General features: G+C 44.1%; 5 protein-coding genes across 5 annotated transcripts; 1 reads left to right on the top strand and 4 right to left on the bottom strand.

Moving 5' to 3' along the window:
• Positions 1-359: 359 nt before the first annotated feature.
• BCIN_01g05840 (hypothetical protein) lies at positions 360-1,094 on the bottom strand. Its single transcript, XM_024690576.1, has one exon. The coding sequence runs from the start codon at positions 1,017-1,019 to the stop codon at positions 501-503; it is 519 nt and encodes a 172-aa protein (XP_024546345.1). The 5' UTR covers positions 1,020-1,094; the 3' UTR covers positions 360-500.
• Positions 1,095-1,964: 870 nt separating this feature from the next.
• BCIN_01g05830 (hypothetical protein) lies at positions 1,965-4,403 on the top strand. The gene is made up of 4 exons (XM_001561297.2): positions 1,965-2,065; positions 2,152-2,291; positions 2,341-3,082; positions 3,136-4,403. Exons 1-4 carry the CDS (start codon positions 2,063-2,065, stop codon positions 4,180-4,182), a joined length of 1,932 nt encoding a protein of 643 aa, XP_001561347.1. The 5' UTR covers positions 1,965-2,062; the 3' UTR covers positions 4,183-4,403.
• Positions 4,404-5,552: 1,149 nt separating this feature from the next.
• Positions 5,553-7,843, bottom strand: BCIN_01g05820 (hypothetical protein). Its single transcript, XM_024690575.1, has 6 exons — positions 7,762-7,843; positions 7,477-7,699; positions 7,232-7,312; positions 6,788-7,176; positions 6,210-6,709; positions 5,553-6,148 (listed from the first exon to the last, which is right to left on the bottom strand). The coding sequence occupies exons 2-6, from the start codon at positions 7,534-7,536 to the stop codon at positions 5,700-5,702; spliced, it is 1,479 nt and encodes a 492-aa protein (XP_024546344.1). The 5' UTR covers positions 7,537-7,699; positions 7,762-7,843; the 3' UTR covers positions 5,553-5,699.
• Positions 7,844-10,508: 2,665 nt separating this feature from the next.
• BCIN_01g05810 (hypothetical protein) lies at positions 10,509-11,742 on the bottom strand. The gene is made up of 2 exons (XM_001561300.2): positions 11,206-11,742; positions 10,509-11,024 (listed from the first exon to the last, which is right to left on the bottom strand). The coding sequence occupies exons 1-2, from the start codon at positions 11,441-11,443 to the stop codon at positions 10,795-10,797; spliced, it is 468 nt and encodes a 155-aa protein (XP_001561350.1). The 5' UTR covers positions 11,444-11,742; the 3' UTR covers positions 10,509-10,794.
• A 1,132-nt stretch (positions 11,743-12,874) lies between these two features.
• On the bottom strand, positions 12,875-16,836 carry BCIN_01g05800 (hypothetical protein). Its single transcript, XM_024690574.1, has 3 exons — positions 15,797-16,836; positions 15,111-15,737; positions 12,875-15,063 (listed from the first exon to the last, which is right to left on the bottom strand). Exons 1-3 carry the CDS (start codon positions 16,545-16,547, stop codon positions 13,115-13,117), a joined length of 3,327 nt encoding a protein of 1,108 aa, XP_024546343.1. The 5' UTR covers positions 16,548-16,836; the 3' UTR covers positions 12,875-13,114.
• Positions 16,837-16,888: the final 52 nt, after the last annotated feature.

The raw sequence follows: 16,888 nt of genomic DNA, 5'->3' as shown, positions 1-16,888 counted from the left end.
TCTTCACGAAGAACCCGCTCATAGATCAGGGCATCATCACGTATAACATCCACACCGCAGGCTTGGATATAAGTTGGAGGTAAGCCTTGGTAGTTAGCAGATGGGCTGAAGGGGGAAAATAGTGGCGAATTAGAGTCTGGGTTGTAAGCCCCTACGGAAAGATTATCAAGTTAGTCTGCCATTATATGTAGGCGTGGAGATGATGATGAGGCGGTAGGATACGTACCAGCAAAAATTTCTAGCAGCTTCGGCGGCGGAAACATCGTGTCTTTGTTCTGCTCATTGCTGATAAAGTCGTCCTTATACTTTTCAGGTACAAGGTGTGCCGGTAGTAATGGGGGTACACTCAGGAACTGCCCTGTAACCGGCGAAATAGATGATTGTTCACGGTTGAGGTGAACGACGGCATTGGCGATATTTCCGCCAGCTGATGTACCACCAACGATCAAGCCTTTAGACGGGGATGCAGATTTATGAATTTTGTGGGCATTCGCGGCTACCTATTTGTGGTGAATAAACTGGTTAGCCAATATCTCTGCAAGGAATAAAGAATCCCCGGGCGATGATTGAGGAATAGATACCCATTGTAACGCATCAAGCCCGTCATATACAGCGGTAGGAAAGGGATACTCAGGCGCCAGTCTATAATCCACACTAACAACAATGATATCATTCTCCACAGCAATCACTCGATTGGCTTGGAAATCATCGAAGCGATTCCCAATACACCAGCCTCCGCCGTGGAAAAAGAGCAGTATCGGCCGCTCGCTCACAGCTTCGCCTGTGGGCTCATATACCAGCGCTGGAATAGCGCTGCCGTCGCGGGTGGGGATCTCGATCTTCCATTCTCGAAGGCCGGCCGGAGGGGCGAGATGGGAGCTGCGATACTGAGCTTTGCCGGCGTTGGAGGCTGTGCGGAGCATTGGGACAGTTATGTTGGCTGGTGGGGGTGGCTGGGCGTTTTCAGCAGCAGCCTGATAATTGTTAATGTGGGAGCAATTAGAATGACTTGGAACCATGACTCTGGCAATCGATTTGAGCAATTTGGATATGTCGGTACCTTTGCAAAGTCTGGGTGTGGACTGGCACTTTCCAGGGTTTCTTCACGGGTGGGCGACATATTGCAAGTGGTCTTGTATGGAACACTTCTGTGTGGATGAGAAATTAATTGCAGAGGTAATCTAACAGTCTCATCTGTAATTGACGGTAGTCAAGTATTAAAGCATTATAGGATGTGGGTTCGGAAAGTTTATAGCAGGGATCTCGCAGAACCTATTCGGCAAGCCGACGGCCCCAACCCAGACCCGCTCGGCCCGCCTTGTTGCTGCGCAGTCAACAATTTGCGGAAATTTATGGGGCGTGTAAAAAGTCAATTTACGATGCGGGATTGAATCATTGAAGTTTTAATATTATATCATGATAAAATGAAACCTCCAGTCACAGGAATAGACAATCCATTCAGCCACCCCGCATTCTCCTCACACAACATTACCACCGTCTACGCGACCTCCAATGGTTCAGCCATACGAGGAGCAACTGGAGTTTCCTCACAGACCTTCATGATGGCCTCCAGTGCATGAGGCAGTGTCGTTTGCATCAACTCTGTGGCCACCGGCCCGGGTGCCACTGTATTCACAGTACATCCATAACGTCGAGGCAGATCCCTAGCCGAGCAGCGCGTGAAACTCTCGATCATCCCCTTGGTACCGGCGTAGATGGAGATGTTGAGATCCGCATCGGATCGTCTGCACTTCCCTCGCACCCCGCCCTCGCCCCCACCTCCTCGGATTTTTCTCCGGCATTGATCGGAATACCGAAGGACACTGGGATACTCACCAATTGTTTATGGTCTTTGCAGCAAAATCCATTATTTTATCTGCTCGAACCCGGTGTATTAAAACGCTATTTCAATCGAACAACCTTTCATATTCACATCCCTTTTCCAGTCGAAGGAAACATATTTTGCTTTTATTAGAGAATAAGCCAACAGTCCCAAGAACTCCTCACCACGTGCCACTCCCTACCCTATCTCAAGATATTCCTTAGCTAAGTCTAAAATACAATGGTTAGTTCCCTGTTCTGAACACCCTGAAAATAAAAATGAATGAAAGAGCCGGAGTCGCAAAGAAGCTGACATTGCTCTTGGTGTAGGCTTCCTCAGAGCATACTGTGGTAGTCATCGGTGCTGGCCCTGTTGGCCTCTTCACAGCTTTATTGCTTGCAAAAGGTGGGGTCAAGGTCACCTTGTACGAGTCCGGGGAAGGGATTGATCAGTCCCCGCGTGCGGTTGGGTAAGCTATCCATATCATATCCAGTCTCTACCATACTCAAGATTTGAAGTTACTTTCCACCTACAATGGAGGAGTTTGCGAAAGCTGGAATAATTCAAGATGTGATCGAAGCTGGAGATGTTGTATCAGATGGCTGTGCCTGGAGAAATTCAAAAGGCGACGTTCTCGCCAGCATTACTCCACCTTCGGATGACAAGTCTTTTGCAGCCGTCCTTTCCCAGCCAGAACTGGGTGCCATTCTTTTGAAAAGGCTCTTGGAGACCGGAAACGCAGAAGTGAGGTTCAACGAGTCTCTCATGAGACTAGAGCAAAATGATGACGCCGTTACTTATTGGACTGTTGGCAAAGCCAGTGCCGAAGAAGTGGAACATCAATGCCAGTATCTAGTAGGTGCCGACGGCGGACGCAGCAAAGTACGACGCACAGTTGGCATTGAATTTGAAGGTTTTACATTCGATAATCTACAATTTGTGGCAGTCAATTTCCAATATCCCGTGAGCGAACTTGGATGGAAGAAGGCAAATTACATCGTAGACCCGGTGAACTGGGGCGTCGTCGTCAAACGTGGGAAAGGATCAAGATGGCGATTTGCTACTGGCTTCCGTAAAGCCGAGAGCCTGACGGTGCTAGACAAGACCACGATACAGGCTGTCAAAGATCGTCTTGGTCGCCTCTTACCAGGTGATACATCCCAAATACAGTACGAGGGTATGGCCCCATATTTGGTCCATCACCGTTGTGCCAGCCGTTTCCAGGAGAGGCGAGTTCTGCTGGCTGGAGATGCTGCTCATGTAAGCTGGAACATACACCTCTCTGAAAATACGTTGAAACTAACGCATGTCAGCTTAATAATCCCATTGGAGGCCTGGGCCTTACCACAGGTCTTCTTGATGCTGCCCATCTGGCAAAGGCACTGAAACAGGTCTTGAACGGGGGTCTTGATATAAACGTGCTGGCGACTTACGCCGAAACTCGCCGACGAGTCTTTCTGGAGAAAACAAACCCAATCTCTTTGGCCAATCTACGCAGACTGCACTCAGATGATCCAAAAGTTACCAAACAGAGAGAAGAGGAATTTGCTCACATCAACAACCCGAAGGATTTTATCAATACCATACGGCTTGGACTTCCGGACTTTGCCCTCACTAGTACCTCGGACAGGATTTTCGATACTCAAAGCGAGGTGACCTGGTTTATATCAGTCTCTAAAATACCCGAGTGGACTGACGAGAAGTTTGTCCATGAGTACAAGACTGTACATGCCGATATGGCCCGACCGAAAAGTGACCAAGTTACTCCTATTAAAAGATACATCCAGTTGTCCAGCTCTCCCATCTCTATCGAAGGCGCCGAAAGACCTTCCTGGAACTATGTTACTTGCCTCACATGGCCAAGCTTGTTCATTGTCCACGCTGGTTTCTCCAATCCCGGGTATAAGGCAAGTGCTGGAGCACACGTTTTCTGTCGTCTCGACCAAGTGGGCTCTCTTGCTCAGCAAGTGGTGAAATACTCCAAAGAAAACCCTTCAGAGAAACCCGATGTTGAAGCTGCGCAGTGTCTGATCTTCCACAAGAGAAGCAGTGCTTCTGACGAATACCCCGAAAAATGGTTCACTGATCGAGCTGCCAAGTGGAGAGATGTCGAAGCTTCTGACGATCGGCTACGCACATATATACTATACCGAGATGTGACGCCTAAGGACACAGAGTACTTCTTCCGCGACACTCAATTCACAAAGGGGTCGTGGAATGAGTATAAGGCCGTGGAGGCATTCTACTTCAAAGATGAGACAGCTTCTACAGCGTTCTTGCAACAGCATGGGAAGGAAGTTATCGAGGGTGCTGTCGGCGAAACACAAGCAGTGGTGGGCGTACCGGATATCATTGTGTAGAGCGTCGTGGCGGTCTGTGTTTAGTGTCAGCTTAGGTGTATGCGGTGCGTTTATAGGATAAGATTCCATGGTAGTTGAAATACATGTTTACTCGGGGTGCATAAATAGCGAGACATATATCAATCCATTGTGACGAAACTGCTTTTTTCTACTTGTCCAAATATTAATCTGTATTTAGCAAGCTGACAGACACTGAAACGAATCCTGTACCCTCTTGCGTATTTGAAACAGCAGTCTTCATCTATCAACGCCGTCCGAGATACCCTCATTTTTACCATATAAATTCCAGATTGCCCCTAAGAGCCATTTTGCTTTTATTCAGCACCACCATCCACATATTCCAAATCAAATTGATGTAAAATTTGAGGCCCAAATTGCTCCCTTTCCCTAAGCGAGAAGTCGTTCCCAGAAATTCTCTCTGATCCATGTTACCTCGCACCCAGTAGACATTCGATTCCTAACAGGAGCCGGAATACTATTCACTTTACCCCGCATCTCCTCTTCGCAGCTCGCGAGTCGGAATTGTAACAAAACGCGGCATTCAGTATGCCCCGGAATGCCGAAACTTGGCGTTGGATTGTGAACGTTAGTCTGTGCAAGTGTAATAATCTAGCATCGTTCTATTCTAGTTCATAGACCAAGCCGTGGGTCCTGATGTTGACTTCGGCATTCCGAAAGCTTATGCACGGTCGCACACTCACTTCCCGTAGATTCCGCAAAACTCCAATGGGATTGGCTACACATCACCCCTTATGTAATAAACAAATCAAAACTAAAATTATAAAATTATAAATCTTTGTTAACTTGGATTGTTATAGTAATCATTTTAGAGTTGATGAGAAGATCATTACATTAGAATTTTAAAAGAAAGTATTGATAGTTTGATTGTAACGATATGCCTTAGAGAGCTGAATAAACAGTGTTCATTTCATTTTTAGAATCTAAAGCTACAGAACTACAGCTCTCTAGGAGGCTCTTTATATACATGTCCTCGCACACTAACGGAGCGGCTTCGGCTGCGTTCTTATTCGATCTTACCATCACCATTTTACCATAGTAAATCACCAAAATCTGATCGTGTGCGAACGGACCATACAAAATTCGTCTATGTGCAATCGTGCATTTTCTTTATTTATTAATAGAATTTTTTAAAAACTGAATATATGAAATTTGATAGTGATAAAAGTATTATAAAAGTTTACTTTTATTTTGAAATTTCGAATTATTATAGAAATAGTTTTTTTAGTAATGAAAATTATAAAAATTTGATTTCTAAGAAACTAAATTTTTATCATTATTTTAAATATTTTTATTTTTCAAGAACAATGATTAATTATTAAAATAAGAATATTTGAAATAGCTAATTTTAGTGTATTTTCAAATGATTTATTCAGTGATATGATCCACTCGGTGATAAACCACGTTAATTATAATTAATATAAATAAAACTCTTATTAACACAAGTCAAACTCCTTAAAAACTCCCCGAATACCAGGACCTAGCATAGCAAATACCTATCAATAACCCTCTTTAACCTTCTCAAACAAACCAACTTCCTCCTTAGTAGGTCTAGCAAGATTGATAGGAACCTGATCACTTCCATTGAATCGAAGCAGTCTTTTTAATGTAAATCTCCAATACTTTCCTCCCTTTCCATTGGTTCCCACTGTGCCCTCGACGACTCTATAGAGCCCATCGTATCGGATTCCAGCGGCAGGACCGTGTTTCCAAGCACAGTTAGCACTTCTGAGAACACGGACTGGTTTTTTGGTCTCGATTGATCGTCTCAAAGCCATTACGCCTGAGTTTCCAGAATCGGCTTCTTTGGTGATAGATTCTATAGCACCAGGGGCAGAGTAGTGGACTGTATCTCCCAGATCTAAATCAAATCCTTCATAGTGCTTTGAAATTACGATACTATAAGCACCCTGCTCCTTATCTCCAACGATTCCAGCTTGTGGAGCTCCTATCACGAAATGTTAGTCTAGCTTCCTGATAGAATGGGAATTCTGCAAGAGTTATCTTACCGTGTGCACCGTCACGAAGTGCTGCCATTTGTCTTGGCCAGCAGTCCCCAACAGTGAGACCATTGTGACCAAAATGATTCCAATCTTTTTTAAACCTGTCCCACGTCTCTTTGTTAAGCCGTACATGCCCGCCCTGTTTCCATAAAATGCCGCGCATGATACCAGTGTCTCCCCAGATATGACTGGCTGAAGCAGGTGGAGCTGAGTAACCCGAGGAACTAGGAGTCGACTTCTCTTCGGAGGTCGACTTATCCCTAGGTCTCTTCGAGGAGGTAGGAGTCTCGCCGGTTGACTTTCTCTTCTTGTATTTATTCGCATTAGCAGATTGGTTATCGATAGTCAGTGCTGCTGGTGGAGGTGGGGGTGGCATTGGTGCCTCGAAACCATTTTGGGCCTCTATTCTATCAATCAAGGCTTCTGCAATGCTGCAGTATTCTTTAGGGAACTTGAATTCTGGATCAGTAAAGAACTTGAGGATCATCTTGAGATTGAGATCTTGGCTATGATGGTGGTTAGCTACTTTATTGTCCCGAATACTACAGAAGCAACAGAAGTAAAAGAAAAAAATGACCCCGTACCTAAACTTTGGCGTGACCGGATCGACGCGTGAAATAATATAAAGAAATATCTTGATTTTTCGCCATTGCTCAAGAATTGGCTTTTTACCATCTTTGGCGTTTTTCCAAGAAACGGCTGCATGGACAACGGAGGTTTTTATCTCTAGGAGTGTTTTAAAGGCAGCCTTAGGTTCAGTGTCGATATCTGAGACATTGAATCCATGTCCCATATTGATACCCAACAGTTTGCCGATAGCATCTTTGTAGTCGAACTGATGCTCATTCGATATGGTATCATTCTTCTCATTGTCTTCAATTCCCGGTTCCTTTTTGACGGAAACTTCAGTATATTCGGGAACAGAGGATAACTGAGGATCTGACAGCGGTCCAGATTCTATACGCGATTGCTTCTAGGTGAAGGTTAGTTAAAAAAAAATAGGGTTTTCAAATAGACATAAAACTTACAATTCTGGAGTCAATTTGGTCAGGAGCCTGAGGTATAGCAGAAAGTGGAAGCTCTGGTAGAGGTTCCTTCTTCATTCGCAACTGCTTTTGAAGTAAAAAGTTAGCTTGAAATGCTAGATATCTCGAGAAAGCCCTCGAATAAAAGTTGCAGGACAAAGATTAAGTCATAAAACTTTCAGAGATATTATAACCATGCCTTGAAAGTTGCCATCATCGCTGCCATAATTGATCGATTGAGGACTTACAAGAGCAGAAGCCCCACCAGGTGAAGCTACCCCTCCATTCTTCATACCCAGGGAACCCATGGTAAACAGAAGGAAAGCTTGATAGTTATTGGAAGTAACGACCAGCTGAATGAAGCAAACAAATTTATTTTATAAGAGAAATTCAGCAGAAAAGGAAGTGAGATCCGTTGACACTTATAATTTGTTGTTTTGTCAAGGTGGAAGTAGAAGGTTGTGGAAATATCTAGGTTTAATCATGAGCCGGTCAATCTATCACTATCAAAAACAAACGCAGCAAATACTTACTCGACGCTAACGATTGAATAAAAACGGGAAGGTATAGACGATTGACCTCACCAAAAGTGACTAGGCAATGATTAATTCTTTCGTAGCATTAGTGGCATAATGAAGAATCTCCACTTAAACCAGCAACAAACGGTATTGAAGAAGGAACTCTTATCGGCGCCTATCCAAATTTTGAGGTTCGACGTTTGGAGTACGTTGATCCGTGTTTAGCTACGAAAACTATAATCATCGTACCATTCAGAGAAAGCTCGATAGCGAATATCAGGTATTAATGAGAAATGTATAACAAAGAACTTTGTAACTACGTATACGCCTTGATCTCATTCTATTGTGTTGAGGAATGCGAAGTTTACCCCTTGTACGTCAAGGTCTTTATTTGAATAAAGTTGACAACATTCAAGCTCTGGTGGTCAGGTCACCAGGTCACCGGGGAAGTGGTGGTGGGGTTTTACCCATGACAGCCAAAGTTATTTTCTGGGGACTGACTACAATCATGAAGGAATTTGACAACTCCATCTTGGAGTGATTAAAGGGCTTTGCTTCCCTGCCGCCTGAAACATATACAAGATGAGTGTGTCTTTCTATACCATAATCTTTTATTTTTTATTGCCACGGAAGTGCTGACCAGTAGTGTGCCAGAGATCGTAGAGTTACCCGCCACACCAGCTCTCTCACTTCATATTCTATAATCTGCAGTTAACAATCCAAAACAATGGATGACTATGCGCACCGAGAATTGCTGAGTGTACCACCAAAACTATACTTCAGCCTTGTCAACAACTACATGGGTGGTCATACACTGACATGGAGGGTTGTGGACATGAACGGGGAATCGCTAGACAGGGAACACAAAACATTGAACAAACACATCACTGATGGAAAGACAAAGCTGGTGAGGATACCATTGAATCTGCAAGACAAAACAAATCACACAAAGGAGATAAAAGGGAGAGGCCACTGGGAAGGAACACACAAACACACGGATCTGGCGATTCTCAGGTCCCGGAAGCAATGCGCACAAAGTTGCCATATCTGCCAAATACCACTCCAATGATCTCCACAGACATTGAGCTCAAATGCCAATGCCAAAGAAAACATACAATTGAACAAACAAAACACGAACAGGGAGCAATTGATGGAAATGACACCGGTTGAACAAGCAAGGCAACATGAGGGTGTATGGATTCAGCCAAATGATTCACAAAGGTTCAAGCATGGATTTCGATAAGAGATTACAGACAGGATTGTGATTGTGTGCTAAAATCCACACTAAATGGTGCTTGATTCGACCCGAAGTTCACCCAGAGAATGTTCAGTCGGTCCAACCAAAAACAAGCACAATGATAGCAGCACCAATGAATTATTGGGTTTGGGATTCTGGAAGAAAAGAACTCCTGGGAGGGTTGCTACCCAGAGACATTTGCACAAGATTTCAGTTCAGACCACGATATGTGTGCTCTACAATTTATCCCAAAGGAAACAGGTTTTCATCAGTCAAGCTGATATACTCAGATCATGAGGATCTAGTCAGGATCCAGTTGATGATGTGATGGAAAGGAGGTATAGAGGTAGTATCTTGTCTTTCACTATTCTACAGCTTTCAAAGTCTCAGGAACACAAGCTCCAGAGGAGTGGAATCTGTGGAGGGATCATTCACGACTTGATTTTGTGCATCTGGATGTATCAAAAGGGCGAAGCGAGCCAAGGAGCAGAATCTGGAACTGAGGAAAATCCGCAACAAAAGTCCTATATAATCGATCATTCACAACTCCAAGAACTATTTCGAAATTCACCAGCTGAAAGTCACATTCGCAGTCTTTCTTAGCAATGGCTCATAGCGAGCACCCAGGTAGATATCTCTGACTCCTCGCAAACAGATCTTCATACCAGAAGAGATGTCCGAACTGTCAGTATACCCTTCAACTATCCCAGATAATATGTACTCCCGAAAGCCCGATGCCAAGTAGATATTCACTCTCGGAGATCTGGCAATTGCGTAGCCCTAATATCCACCTCCTCAATCTATCACAGCTCACTGAAGCATGCACACTACCGCCCAGCTCAACTGACTACTATTACATAAGACAGCACCACAGGTTTATGATTATGACAATTTACTAGTCTCGATTTGTCCCGTTGCAAATCTCCGGTCCGGATGTACCTCCTACTTGCAACATAAGAGTAGCTGCGTGTACCTGGATATATTTCTTTTCGGAATTCACGCATGCCAAAAGCTAAGGGTGACAGGATCGACTCCTGAATTATTCGGGATGCAGTCAATACTTTACCTTCTCTCTTTCAGCTCTAGCGATAGAGACGCCGAATCTTTCAAGCCGTGTGAAGACAAATACAAATCTACCACCTCCACAATACATCCGAATTCCATACAACACGATTAACCAATCTCGAATCTCCAATTTCCCTTCCTTTCCCTATTTTAAGCCAGCAAAAGTATCACACGTATCAAGCACGAAGTCAACAACAAACAATTAACTTCATAACCATCTCAATACTCCTCTCTATTTATTCATGACCGACAATCATACATACATTGTGGCCCTTTCTCCCATAAAAACAAAAACCCCAACTCCCAAGTTTCGCTAACTCAATCCAAACTCCTTACTCCTTGCTTATGAATTTCGCAGAAGAAGAAAAGAAAAAAAAAATGCGAGCACATAAATCCTTCCAGCCGATTCATATCCATATTCACTTCTCTTTCTACCGCCCACTTGGGAAATAGACTTTCATCCCCAGAGTTAGATTGTTCGAACTCTGTTGGTTCTGTAACCATGATATCGACTACTCGTCATTGCGACGCTCTCTCGCTATTAATCAAATCAAACATCTTGAAACTCTCCTTCTTTCTTCGTTTGTTTGTTCTCCTCCTCCTCTTCAAAACACCATCTCCCACACCCTGCAAATCCACCTCATTCCTCACCAAAGAAACTAACATCCCAATCCGCAACTCATCCATTACTCTACTTCCTCTCACTCCCACCCCCTCTCCAAATCTCACTCCTCCTCTCCTCCCCCTCACCCCGGAAACGCAGCCGGCGGTCTCGGCGGCGTCATAAGAAGTCCATTCCCATTCCCATTCCCATTCGGACTCCCATTCGGATTCGCATTCCCGCCTCTCTGCGAAGGCGCCATGAATGAAATCTGTCTCGCCCTCGTCGGTTTCGCAGGCATAGCAATCACCTTTGCAAACGCCTCCATGCTTGCTTCGTGATCACGCAGTCTCCTTTCGTGTTTTCTCATAAATTCTAGGGGCAGGTGGCTGTTAGCGTTTGTATTAATTCATCGGAAATCAAATCCTATCCCTCGCTATTCCTATTCCTATCCCTATTTCGATTCCGATTCCGATTCCTCGATAAACACGTGATCTCACCTCCTCCCTCACCCTAAACACCCACAACCTCTAGAATGAATCACAAATAAACACACCTTCATGTTTCCTCACCTCCTCCTGATGAATCCGCATCTCCTCTGCATGTTTCAACGCCTCCGTCTCATAATACTGCTCCATCTCATACTGTTCCTGCGCGATCCGATCCGCCTCGGCCTGAATGCGCATCTGGGCTTCCATCATGCGGTCCTGCGCCGCTGTCATCTCGTCGAGTTCGCGCGCGCGCTGCTCGGCCTGCCGCTCATATTCGACGATGCGAGGGGGTTTCTGAGACATGGTGTGGCTGTGTTTGTGATTATGTTTGGATGGTAGGTGTGCTGATTGAAGATGTGGGAATTAGGATGGGAGGGGTGCATGTGTTGGATGAATTGATGGATTTTAACTCAATCAATCGACTTCAATTTTTCTGCAGCACAGAGAGGGGGTGATAGATAGATATCTAAGATACGTATATAGATAGGTAGGTAGGCGGATAGGTCAGTAGACAAACAAACAAACAGACGACCAGACAGACAGACAGACAGACAAACAGGAACACAACCCCTCCATAAATAAAAACACGGCGCACCGCACCCCCTTCCCCCCCCCCCAAAAACAAATCAAAAATCAAAACCGCTACAGATTAAGTTTTGACGAAAATCTTTCCATCCACGTTTCGACACGCATCCGCATTGTCATATCCTCCTCACCATACCCAATATTTCAACCCATTATACTGCAGATGCACCTACCATACTCCCGAGAGACATCTTCTCATGCCTTCAAACCCACACCCGCTTCCCCATCAGACGTTCCTGCGGTTTCATTTTTTCTTACCCGTTCCTGTTGGCCGCGGCGCAGACTTGTAACAGATGGGCTTGAGACAATGCGTGTGTCACACATCGCAGGTGCTTGGGCTTCGTCGATGTTTTAGTGTCTGGGTCGAGATCTCCACTCTGGCTTGGCAATTCTGAAGCGATAAAATAAAGAGACGTTTCCCTTGTTTGTTTGGATGCGCATGGAGAAGAGATTGTTTCGTTTGGATCGTTGGATGTTCGTTTTCTTGGTCTTGGTTCTGGTTTTGTTACGAACTTCATACATCGGATTTTTTGTTCGCCGCGATGTGTTCGGATTTTCGATCTTCGGTTACTCAGGTAAGAAGAATGAGCAAGAAGATTGAGACGGGAATTGTTTCTTATTCGTCCCGTGATTCATGGCGACGATACATGCTTGGTAAGTACATACGACAGGTTCATCTTAACTTTCGCGCGGTACTACTATACTATGTTTGCTCTATAACAATTCTCTCATTATTCTCTGAGATGCTCATTCCTTGCTATGATTTTGCCCGCTATTATGCCCCTATTGTTATACTCTTGTTATACATCTTAGATATAGTATTAACTTCTATCGCTAAATGCAATACTATACCACTCTGTTACCATTACCCGAGTTACTCTCAACATTCTTATTATGTTATTACAATCTAGAACGCTGATATTGTACTCCTCTTGGCACCCTTACACCTTTTATAGAATCCATTATCAAATAATCAAGTCATCATGGAATTCGATAGCGAGCTATCCACCACTCCAAAGGCGGAATTCCTTTCGGCTTCAGGACTGATTGTTGAAAAAACCTATTGTTCTAGGGAAAACTGCTTAACTACAGGGTACTATTAAGGCATAAATGGAAGAATAATATGAAAGATATTATTCTATTCATCAGTACTAAAATTAATGTTGTTTTTATCTTTGTCGGCAGAGATCATCAGCACTTTGGTAAAAATTGGCCGATAGCTCATTAAGCTTTTACTGTTCGAAGCTAGTAGAGAGAACAATAGCTGTGCAGGATTAGTATGATAGCAGTTGATTCTGGACCAGGAGTTAAAGGAGATACCTAATCTTCAGTCTCTAGTTACATCGAAATTTGTAAGTCAATGGTAGAATCGCAAGTTGCCCTTGCGACTTATTTGTTTTTCAGCCATCTTCTCAGCTTGTGTATTTTCTGTCTTAAAGACCTCGAATTTGCTTCTCCCGGCTTTGTGAACTCATTTTGACCTATATTCGTTTTAGGAGATACGACTTGTAACGCTTGAAGCCGATCTTCAGTTTCCCTAGCCCATTCCGAATAAGGCCCTTGAACGGTTGTGTATCCAGACAATGCTCGAATATACATTGCCTTTGCCATGTCTTTCCGGTCGGTTTGCGACAAGAGGTTTCCAAAGGCGAGCATTGTATTCAATGCTGGTAGATAAGACGAGGCAAGTTCAAGACCATGAGCTTCCTCGTAGCCTTTCAGCGCTCGACTATACATGACTTCTGCCTCTACTAGCTTGCCTTGTTTTTTGTAAAGAACGCCTATATTGTGGATTGTATCAAGTGTTGATATGTGATCTGCTCCAAGTGCTTTCTCCTTGCCTTCCAGCGCTCGACAATACATTGCCTCTGCTTCTGCTAGCTTGCCTTGATCAAAGTAGAGAATACCTAAACTATAAATTGTATCAAGTGTTGATATGTGATTTAATCCAAACGCTTTTTCATAGCATTCTAATGCTCGACGATATATCACCTCTGCCTCTACTAGCTTGCCTTGTTTTTTGTAAAGAACGCCTATATTGTGGATTGTATCAAGTGTTGATGTGTGATCTGCTCCAAGTGCTTTCTCCATACCTTCCAATGCTCGACAATACATTACCTCTGCCTCTGCTAGCTTGCCTTGATCAAAATAGAGAATGCCTAGGTTGTAGATTGTATCGAGTGTTGATGTATGATCTGCTCCAAATGCTTTCTTGTAGCCTTCCAATGCTCGACAATACATTGCCTCTGCCTCTGCTAGCTTGCCTTGATCAAAATAGAGAATGCCTAGGTTGTAGATTGTATCGAGTGTTGATGTATGATCTGCTCCAAATGCTTTCTTGTAGCCTTCCAATGCTCGATGATACATTACCTCTGCCTCTGCTAACTTGCCTTGTTTTTTGTAAAGAACGCCTATATTGTGGATTGTATCAAGTGTTGATGTGTGATCTACTCCAAATGCTTTCTCCCTACCTTCCAATGCTCGATGATACATTACCTCTGCCTCTGCCAGCTTGCCTTGGTTAGAGTAGAGATTGCCTAGGTTGTTGACTGTATCGAGTGTTGATGTATGATCTAGTCCAAATGCTTTCTCCCTACCTTCCAATGCTCGAAGATACATCTCCTCTGCCTCTGTCAGCTTGCCTTGGTCAGAGTAGAGGTTGCCTAGCTTATGAAACTCCCAATACAGCCCGTTCATATCTACTTCGGGGTCGTTTATAAAGGAAGCCTGTCGTGCTACGTGTTGAAGAAGCCGCCGCTGTGTGAGCCACCAGTACTTTTCATTTGCATCAGGAACCTCCGAGGCAATACAGGTTAAAGCCAGACATGCAAGGCTCTTGTCCCATTCCTTGTTAAGCACAAACACTATCCACGAGTGAACACAACTATGTACACTATACCCTCTACTCCTGATCTGCTCCTGAGAAGATTTGTCTGGATCAACCAGTCCAAAGGTACATAGTAGAGTGACAGCTTCATTAAAGTTCAGTTCATCCTCCGTAAGCTTCTGTATCCATTCATCGTCAAAAGAATTTGCATGCCGAAGGAGGTCAAACCACAGATCCTCTCGATAAAAATATGCCCATAGTTTGAGCAATTGTGCTGATGCTGGATTTTGTTGTTGGATCCGATCGAAAGTGATTTGCCATGTCGTATATAGTGTACGATCTACATAGGAATCCAAGAGGGGACTTGTCGTATGGAGCTTCAACCATGATGTCTTATAAAGCTGAAGATAATCAGAGAAGCTTGTCGCTACATGCTCGAGATATATCCCTGCTGTAGATAGAGCGAGTGGTAGACCGTCGAGCTCCTTGACAAGTGCTATAGCATCAGGATCTGCCTTGTTAGTATTGCCTTTGCTACTATTCGCTATATATACATACCCTCTTCAATGCCCTTACGTCCTGACATGTTAGAAACAATCTCAAGACCTTCCTTAATATCTAACAATTTCTGAACATTAATTTGTATACCCTGCCTGACTTGCGACGACCGTGTCGTGATGATGATCGAGCCGTGATCAGACCGAGGAAGGAACTGACGTATATCGACTGCCGAGTTGTCGGGGTTATTAGACGTTTTAGGATTGTCCAAGTTATCATAGATCATGAGCCACCTTGTGTTCTGTGGGGAGTCAAGCCAGTTCTTGACCACACTAACAACTTGATCGAGGTCTTTGTCTAAGTCTATACTCGATAGCATAGTGGTAGAAGGATGATATCTCAGCACCTGCTGAGCAATATCCCGAAAGCTCAAATTGAGTGAGTCTTCATCATTTGCGTTCAACCAGAAGATCGCTGTATATTTCTCCTTGTGTCGTCTAGTATATGAAATTGCTAGTTGAGTCTTTCCTATACCCCCAAGACCATGTAGGATGACACAGGATCGACTACTATGATCTTTAAGCAGCTTGTGCATTTCCGACAGCTCCTTCTCCCTAGCAACAAACTGTGTAGCTTCAGGAAATGATGCGAGATTGAGTCCGACAGCAAATTGCTCAAAATCGACCCCTGTACTCGTCAGTTTCGTTGCTTTAGTTAGTACATCTATATGAACATAAAAAACCAACCCTTGTACATCCTGTGAATCTCATCCTCCAACCTTCTGAATGCCTGGTCCCTTCTCTCGCCGTAATTTGGCACCATAGACACATCAAAGATTCCAATTAAACAGTAGGCTTCATCTTCTTCAACAGTAGTATCACGGTGTTCTGCCCAGGATCTCCGCTCCTCGATGCTAAAGTTTGACAATGCATCACCTCGGAGAGCCTTATTTGCGATACCGGTAATTTCGTATATCTCAGACTCAAGTGACAATTTGCTCCCAAGTCGCTCACCTTCCAAGCTAAAGAAATCGACCTGCCTTGGTGCAATAAGTTCCTGAAGTGTCCAGCCTCGAGTAAACCAACGGCTCTCCCTAAAAGCTTCCCCCCATGCCATCTGGTCATCCACCTTAGTCTTGGGCTTGGAGACATCCGCAAGGTAGACGTAGCAGCGTGCCGCGTTCTGATACCACCGAAACATAGAGTTTATCGCCGTGCCGAGCTCGACCGCATTCTTCTTATCGATGCAGCAGGTATCGACCCAGAAGTATTCCAATCCATCTGCTGCGGCTTGCTTCGCACAAAACTGTATCTTCCTCCACCCAGCTTTATTCACAATATTGTTCTTATTCTTGCTTTTCTTCAAGTCTTGATAGACAATCTCTTCTTCTCCCCAGGTATGAGAGAGTATTGCATAGGCGGGAACATTGCCGCTGGTTGGTTCACGAAAGACGATCTCGCCATTGGATTTGCGTTGCAAGAGGCGTGGAAAAGACATAACCTTACTAGAGGTTCATAAGCAATCTTATAGCAAGCGCGATGTGTATCATTAATTCGGAAAACTGTCGCAAGAACTTCGAATTGAAGATCGGAAGGTTGAAGAACTAATAATAAGCATAGGAAGGACATACAGTTGTAGTCGCAGATGCTGCTGGCAAGGTTACATCGTGATGTAAGCTTATCAGCCACTTACATGGTGAAGATAGACAGAACGCCAAGGACACTTCATTTTATAGAAACTACTGCAAGAATACGGTCATATGATAGAAGTGGTTCTCTAGCATTGCATGTAGTTGTGTGTCCTAAAAAGATTATTGGTCCTCTTGGAGAGGACCATTT

Source organism: Botrytis cinerea, chromosome 1, assembly GCF_000143535.2.
Source record: "Botrytis cinerea B05.10 chromosome 1, complete sequence".
NCBI classification, from domain to species: Eukaryota; Fungi; Ascomycota; class Leotiomycetes; order Helotiales; family Sclerotiniaceae; genus Botrytis; species Botrytis cinerea.
This window is presented reverse-complemented; position numbering and strand designations above follow the sequence as displayed.